The sequence below is a fragment of the Vicia villosa genome, unplaced genomic scaffold (assembly GCF_029867415.1).
Source record: "Vicia villosa cultivar HV-30 ecotype Madison, WI unplaced genomic scaffold, Vvil1.0 ctg.001376F_1_1, whole genome shotgun sequence".
Classification (NCBI taxonomy): domain Eukaryota; kingdom Viridiplantae; phylum Streptophyta; class Magnoliopsida; order Fabales; family Fabaceae; genus Vicia; species Vicia villosa.
Window position 1 is genome coordinate 260,983 of NW_026705599.1, and position 8,410 is coordinate 269,392.

At 35.2% G+C, this 8,410-nt stretch overlaps 1 protein-coding gene across 6 annotated transcripts; it reads right to left on the reverse strand.

Annotated features, from left to right (window-relative positions):
* Nucleotides 1–486: 486 nt before the first annotated feature.
* Nucleotides 487–5,578, reverse strand: LOC131634905 (uncharacterized WD repeat-containing protein C2A9.03-like). 6 transcript variants are annotated; one of them, XM_058905525.1, is made up of 9 exons: nt 5,328–5,578; nt 5,070–5,237; nt 4,892–4,978; nt 1,998–2,132; nt 1,803–1,913; nt 1,609–1,700; nt 1,427–1,532; nt 1,249–1,335; nt 487–1,154 (listed from the first exon to the last, which is right to left on the reverse strand). In XM_058905525.1, exons 1-9 carry the CDS (start codon nt 5,484–5,486, stop codon nt 741–743), a joined length of 1,359 nt encoding a protein of 452 aa, XP_058761508.1. In that variant the 5' UTR covers nt 5,487–5,578; the 3' UTR covers nt 487–740. The 6 variants fall into 6 exon arrangements, with proteins under 6 accessions (XP_058761508.1, XP_058761509.1, XP_058761511.1 ...); XM_058905526.1 differs by having other exon boundaries at nt 1,803–1,910; nt 5,328–5,577; XM_058905528.1 differs by lacking the exon at nt 5,328–5,578 and adding an exon at nt 3,078–3,114 and having other exon boundaries at nt 5,070–5,231.
* Between the last annotated feature and the right edge of the window lie 2,832 nt (nt 5,579–8,410).

The window sequence follows — 8,410 nt, forward strand, 5'->3', positions numbered from 1 at the left end:
TGTTGTGAGAAACATTTAAATATTTGCTTTTAGAGTGTAGTGAAGGGCATTTAAATATTTGCTTTGGAGAGTGAAAAGCACTTTAAATTTATATTTGACTTTTTTTATATTTTCTCTTGCATAACAAGAGTATTATGAGTAGTTAAATATTTACTTTAAAAAGTATTGAGAATATTAGAATTCTGGAGGTGACCGAAGGTAGTTTATGTGTTATAATAGTTTTCTTAAGTGTAACATTTATGGCATTTTATCACTTTCTTATACCTCACATTCCTCCCCACTCACCAACAAAAAATAATTAAGTGTGAAGGAACCTGTCTTGTTTTCCACGCATCATTATTTAATCCATTCATTTTACTCTCATTTTCAGACAAGTCGATTTAAATTTCTGATCATTTAAATAACTGCCGACAACGGACAAAGACAAGTCCGCTTAAGACATACAAGTGTGGAACTACGTTCTTCCAAATCCTCATATTGGATTAAAAAATTAAGTTCAAAGCAATATAATAATAAAATGCTTAATTTTATTGTTTCAAATATACAATATTCAAGCTCTAAAACAAGGAAAAAAAAAACTTAACCGGATTAGCTCTGTAGAGCAAAATTTGCTATTTGCAGCACCAAGTTCGGCAAAAAAAACATCTTGCAAAAGCAAATTATAAACCTATTTTAGAAATCTTCCTGTGGATATGCACATGATAAGATCTCTGTACATCTTGAAGACATCCCGCTTAAGATTAAAGCATTGAGTCTAGATACTGATAATAATGTTTTCTGGTGAACTCTAACAAGCTACCGTACATTCGATCAGCAACGCCAACAAACAGAGCCTCGGTGTCGGGGCTAAAACATATACCAGCAATCTCACCAAATATATCTATCTCTTGACTACGTGCATAACCAGATTGCGAATCAAAAACATGGACGAAGTCTGCTGGCTCAGCCATGGCCAAAAACCGTCCATCTGATGTGAATCTTAAGCCCCTTATTGCACCTATTCTTCCCTTTAAGACTGCTAAGGACTGCGAAAGATTTCTTACATCCCACAACCTGCATGTTCTGTCCTGATTCCCGGTAGCTAAAATTTGTCCGTTAGGGTGCCAAGCAGATGAGAAAGAATAGTCCAAGTGCCCTTTTAGGTTTCCAGTGATCTGAGAAATATCATAGAGTGCATGTAAAATCAGAATTTAAATAAAACACTATAAGGACAGTATAATACCTAAAAGAATCTGCAAATTAAACTACCTTTCCCGTGTTAGCATCAGCTATTAAGCCCTCAGTACTGTCTCCAAGAACAGCTAACAACTTTCCATCCGGACTAACAGAAGCATTCTGGAAAATTCAAATTGTTATTGTAAAGTGTTCTTATTTCTTAGAGGTGAAAATTAAAATATCAGCAAAAATATCAGTTTATGTCACTCACATTGACAGACCAATCATATTTGAAACTACCAAGAGAAGCGAAATTCTCTGAATCAAAAACCCGAATTTGGGAATCATTATTTGCTGCAATGACCCTCAATGACCCACTGCAAAGAGACAGTCGAGTTAAAACCAACCAAGTAAGAAAAGATTACACATAACCTTCTGCGTTTAGATGCTTACCTGGGGTTGCGGAAGATATCCACTGCATTGGTAATGGCATTATCATCAGTAGTTATTTTACTGCAGAATGCAACTCCAGAATGATTCAAATTCTGGTACAAAAATAATTCAAACCCGTTAAAAAGGGGACCATCATAAGATGTTATAGTTGATTACTCAATTGAAAGAAATTATTATGTGCCCAATGCTCATACCTTGCAAATAAGCTCGCCGTGGAAACCACCTGCCACCATCAGGTTCTCCTTAACAGCCATGGTGCTAATTTGCACTCGCGAGATAGGGTGGGCTAATCCAGAATGCTTCTGCTAATGAACATAAGGACAGTAAAATAAGATGACATTGAGTACAAAAGAAACAGATTTTGTTTGATCGGTTAAGTAGCTACGTACAAGGGTTGGAATAATCGGCTTTGCCACATTAAGCACTTCTTTACTCCTTCGAAGTAATGAGGACCAATGCATCACGGAGTAGTTTTGCATAAGGTATACATCATGCTTTGATGTTGCCCACAACAGATTCCTCAGCTACAAAGACACGTCAAGAACATCAACATCAACAACCAGAGAGAAATATATGATTATAAAACAAGATATTAGTATCACTGTAAGCAAATAAGGCACCACATTCTATCATTGAACATGACCCGTGATTAGAAAAGCATCTATGAATAAAACTTACTCTAAGTGTTAGAACGATGGGGTATTTGTGTTATGTTAATGTGTTGGTACATAAGATTGTTACTGAATCAAGTTTGATGCAATGCAAGTTTGTACTTGACCTTATGTTATTCGTGTAAATAGAGATATCTGCCAGCATTGTGTACAACAAAACCTCTTTTTTCCATTTCCTTCTTTACTCCTAAAATTTCAACACTAGATATATTCCATAATGAGTCACGTCTACTGAATTTTGTATTCCTAAGTAACTTCAATCCTACTGTTCTTATGATAAAAGATTAAAAAAAAAAGTCTTTTTTCCTTCTCTATCTGTCTCTTGAAAAAAGGTAGAGTCAAACAGGTATGAGTGGCCAGACCACAGATGATGACAGCGATTTTTGTAGAGACTGGCAGAAATGAGAGAATGATATGGTTATAATCATGTATAATTGCCAGAGTAGTCAGTGCACAATCAATCACACAACATCATGGAAATCAGAAATTACTTATGTATGGAAACAGTTATGATAACTAATAGGAAGGCCAAAACTAAATATTAGCGATTTTATGGTAAAATTGGTAATTTTTATGAAATACCAGAACTTATAAAAATGTGAAATTAGTACTATTTTTAATGAAATACTACTCGAGAATTAATACATAAAACAATAAACATAGTTCGATGACTATAAATGCAGAATTAAACAGACGCAAGGCTTCTTTTGACAAAACAAATCAATCAATAACTATGAACTACTAATATCAGATATTTGTAGAGCCCTCTCAAATGTGGTCAGATTTTTCCTATCATACCATAAAATTATGTCCTCCCAAGCTGCTCACTTTCCACCTGCTTTAAAGAGAGAGATAGAAGAGGCCTAAATGCAAAAACTGGTTAAGCAATAAACTACAGTACATTGCAGATTTTAATTAATGCTGCAATCATTATATGAACATATATCAATTAAAAGGAGGACAAATACATAAGGCAATAATCATGAATATGAAGTAGCAGATGTAATAATGGGAAACAACCATAGAATTAAATAAAAATTAGTGCAGAAAACAGAATTATTGAAACTTAGCTTAAGAATTAGTACAATTAACAGTTATTGTTGTTGCCGTTACAGAGGCTATTCTGGAACTATGCAAATACAGAATTTATCCGTGCTACGAGGGGTAACTACATTGTCATAATAAGTCATATACACCAAACTTAATCTTTCCACATAAAAAGGTTATTGAAGACAATATGTCAACCATGAATGCTTTCCTCTCCAAGCATAATGTAAGGAACTTCACAGGACTAAACTATTTGACTAAAGGAAAATTAATGTATTGTACCCAACTATTTAGTGCAATACTCTGCTAAATTCAGTTAGGAACAGTACTAGCATAATGCAACTCATGGGTACTGAATCTTTATTGACAGGAAAGGGATGGTATAAAGTCCATAAATCTCTTGTCTGATCTCAAGTGTTGTCTGCGGGCGTGGATAAGTGGCTGTACGTGAGAGTCTTATGTTAAATGTAAGAAAAAGACTTTTTGCTTCCCGGGAATCACTAAAATTTTAAGCATGCAAGTCATACCATAGCCTTGATGCATCCATATCCATCAATTGGCGTTAAAACGTCTTGTCAGTAGAAATTAGAAAAGAATATCTGGCATCCATTGGAGATAATTCTGAAAATACTAGTTTCAAGAAAGAACTTTGAAGATAAATTTGAGTGTACAAGCAGGATATAACAATCTCTGAGAAATGAAGTTCCCCAAAAAATTGGATTTAATGAATAAAACTCAGGCTCAAAAGCTTACTTAAGGTCAATTTGAATTTTACAAAAACTGCTAAAACATCTTGATAAAGAATTTATCAAAAAGAAGGTTTAATTAAATCTGAGCACTGCATAAATATAACCATGAGAGAAATATTTCCAGAAAAGGTCATGGGACGAGAACGATGTTTTCACAAATTAGTAATTAGTCTTTGAAAACCTCTGAAACTTCAAGTTGGTAGGAAGCTAGTTTGTACAAAGTGAAATTTCAAAAATATTTAGTTTAAAGACATGTTTAGATTGACTTATTTAAGAATAAATGCACTTGTGAGACTATTTGAATTGTGAGGATTTTTTAGGGAACTCATGCAAACAGTTTATTTAATATCCACAGGATGCTTTTAGCCTATGAACTTCTGCTTATTTTCATAAGCTTTCAGAATATCCTATAAAAATAGTTTATAAGTTATATATGAAAGTATTTTGAACTTATTTTAGGTTTTGTTATAGAAATAATACTATAGCTTAAACATAAGCACTTATACAATAAGTGTTTAATTAAGTTGCTTATCATATTCAAGTTACATAATCCTTCAAAACTAGAATACCAAGATTATGCAAAGAAAATTTTGTTATGATCAAAATAACTCATAAGTCAAGTATGACTCCAAACAACAGTTAGAACTAAAGCAATCACTGGAAGTAGTATAACGCAGATAAAATAATCCATTAATCAGATATAAATCAGAAAATGAACTAAAACTTCTCTTAAATCTAAAACATGCAGTGAATTAAGCATAAAACACATGAATAACCATCCAATTCAATTATCAACAAAATTAACAAAATCTCTACCTGAAAGTGCACAATTGTTGATTTGACAAGCCTGGTATTGAACTGAAAATCATAGAACGATTTCCCTTTCTGCACTTCCAAACATTCCTAATAACCAAAAAAATTAAAAATTAAAAAAATTGAAAATCGCAATGAAAATAATAACCGTAACTTAAATTCCTCCCGAAGCGAAACTAACCTTATCAAGTTCCTCATGAGAGCGCGTGAGGCTCTCGTAATTCTTATACTGTTTCAACCGAGTCTCACGGTACTCATCTCTAGTATAATTAAGCATCTCCCATGGAATTCCCTGAATATCCTTCCCGTTTCTCGCTTCCAAAGCAGAAGTATCCGTCTTCGCATTACTCTGTTGTTTCAAATTGAACTTCTTCTAGTTCGTTATCTCAATTGAACAGCTAAAGAATCAAAAATTAAATAGCGAAGAAAGAAACGGTACCGTATCAAACTCGTCTTCGGAGTCGGAGTCGGGAGTGGCGGCATCGGAGGTACGGTGTTGAGGAACATTAGTGGAGAAGGTTTCATCGTCTTCGAAATCGGAGAATTCGAAATAGTCGTCGTTAACGTATTCGAGATCGTCGTTGGTGAATTGCTCCATTATGAGTGTTACTGATTAACAAAGAGGAATGAAAACGATGGAGAGAAGGAAAATAGTGTTGAGAAAGAGCAAAGAAATGAGTCATTGACAGTGTTGTACTTATAGAGAAGAGAGTGAGAAAGAAGGGAGAAACGTAGAAGGAGGTGGAAAGTGGTGGGGTCCAGTTTGGTATTTAATATGAGGAAATGAAATCCGGGTATCAGGTTTGTGGGCTCCATTTAACCGTCCGTTACTTTACGGCTTTTTTGTTCTGCCGTTTACATTAACTATTCTCATCAAATCATAACCATTCGGACCCAGGTTAAATTTTGGAAGTTATTGTGCTTTTTTTTTTTTTTAATCAAAAGTCTTTTACACGCAATTATAGATATTGTTCGTGTCGGGTAAGAGTGTGCATTTGGTAACAAAGAATTTTTTTTTTAATAATTTAAGACTGTTGAGTTTTTATGACCGGAATTGAATTTAAGGCTTTACTTTTTTTATGTTCTTATTGTTTTTAGATATGTTGATAGAAAAAAAAAATCCAAATAACCATATTTAATAATTTATTTACACCAAAAACCATCTTTTCGGAAAAATTACCTGCATGACCAGGTTTCAGAGGTGGTCTCCACATAGGAGTCACCTCAGGTGGCGCCAATGACCAAAACTCCCTAACCTATGCGCCACCCAGGGTGGCATCAATGTACATTTTTTCATTTTTAGCCACCTAGGGTGGCGCCTATGTACATATATATATTTTTTTATTTTTTTTTTATTTTTTTTTTAATTGTTTATATACTATTTTTTTTTAAAATTTTTTTATTTATTAATAAAATTGTTTTTAACATAAATAAATAAATTATATTTTGTTTTTTTTATTTATTAATAAAATTGTTTTTATTTTAAAGTATTAAAAATATATATATATTAAATTGCAACAGATAAAATCAGTGAATCAGCTAACTCGAGCGTCCACGGAAAAAAGTAGTTCATTCATTAATTAAAAGATACATAGAAAATAACCAACAGAAAAAGATAACGTAAAACATCTAAGAAATCACCACAGTTAAAACAATGTCATTAGGTCCATGCATCATTTGAATGACATCAATGTCGTATTCCACGTTATCCCATAAAGTTATCGTTGCTCCAGTCACATCATCAGCCCTTGTTTTAAGCCTCTTGATGCTTCTTATCTGTTCGCCGGCCTCGTACTCCCCCTCTAAAAATCTCAGGAGAGTCCTCTTGAGCTGCTCGACGGAAGAGATATTCCAAAACATAACCGGCATGGGAGGTTTGACGGCGGAGAATATGACATGTCCGTTCCTTCTGCGATACTCCGGTTCAGGTTCGGCACGCCATGTTGATCTTCGGGGCGGCAACTCTGTTGTCCGGTGACATCCATCTGGCCTAATGGTTGTCCGGCGAGGCATGGTTGTGTTTGTGTGATTGTTTGGTATTTGGAGTTTGTGTATCTGTGTGTAAACTCAACCATAGGAGCCCCTAATTTATAATAGTAGTTTGTAGAAAAAATTAATGATGTTGCGTACTGTTTACAAGCACGCCTAACATGTATGATAAATGCAGACACACTGATCAATGAGTGACTTGATGGGACTAGACGAAAGCATGCGTATTTGACTGACTGTCCAAAATAAAGAGTGGCAGTATGGGCCATGAAGACAATTTCACAACGAGACAAAGACATAACTAGTTGATTTAATAAAGGATAATACAAATACATAACCAATAGAAATAGAAATACAAATACAAATATAAATACAAATACAAATACAAATACGAATACTAATACAAATACAAAAACATTGTCAATAAAAATACAGATACAAAATACAAATGACATACAACTAATTGTTGGTGGAATTTGATCCACGGTTAGGACAGGTATTTTTATTGTGCCCGACTTCACGACATATGCTACACTTTCGTACCATTTTCTCATGATCCATCTCGGTTGTGATCCGGGTGCTGTTCGGGCGACCTCTTTTCTTTCTCCGCATGTTATCATTATGCCAAACCACGTCCCCTTCATACGTAGGCCAATAATCCTCCTTTGTCATCACTTGAAATGAGTTGTTGTACACCCCGAGCAAGGTTTCTGCCTTGTAAATGGGAGATAAAAGTGCTAACGGATCTTGATGCGCATACGAACATGCTGCAATTACATGAGAGCATGGCATCCGAAAGGCTTGAAACTTTCCACAATCGCACCACCCTTCATCTATAAGAACCCTGTATTGTTGTCTCGGAAGGCCCTCGTTATGGTCAATCGTTTCTTTAACACTGAAGGTCCGGTTGAATCGATCGAAAGATGTCACAATGTGGCTGTTGGCTTTGGCATATTGCTCTTTCATGAATTTGACGCATGTTTCGCTCCATAATTGTCCGGATTCTATAACTGCATTCCAACGCTCACCTCTTCTTGCGAAAAGAGAAGCCATCCTATAGTATGTTGCTTCCACCAAGGCAGTAATCGGAAGGTGTCTGATGCCCTTAAACACCCCGTTCATAGACTCCACAAGATTCGTAGTCATGTGCCCCCATCGCTTCCCGTTGTCGTATGATCTGGTCCATTTCTCTCTAGCAAGATTGTCTACCCATCTGCCTGCATCTGGATTTGCCGCTACAATTTCATGTCGATAATATTGGAACGTTGGTTGAGTCAACGCATATCCGACATTGACAAGAGTCTTCCGAAGAGCCCTGTCCTTTATCTCCCGCATGAAATTTTGTGCGATGTGTCGAATACAGTAAACATGCGTTGATGTAGGGGCAAGATTTCTTGACAAATGATGTCATAACTGAGCTTACGGTGATCTTGTGATACATTTGTGTTAATACATGTGTGATCTTGGGAAATATATCCTATAACCCATGAGTCACTTCTCTTCCTGTATGATGCATGCAACCTGAATCCACAA

What these genes read in the sequence shown, in the direction of transcription:
- LOC131634905 (XM_058905525.1), bottom strand. Translation starts at nt 5,486, where the DNA reads ATGGAGCAATTCACCAACGACGATCTCGAATACGTTAACGACGACTAT. An exon ending in CCGAAGACGAGTTTGATACG is followed by an intron (nt 5,238 to 5,327) that starts GTACCGTTTCTT and finishes TTGAAACAACAG; the next exon opens with AGTAATGCGAAGACGGATAC. An exon ending in AGCCGATTATTCCAACCCTT is followed by an intron (nt 1,914 to 1,997) that starts GTACGTAGCTAC and finishes TATGTTCATTAG; the next exon opens with CAGAAGCATTCTGGATTAGC.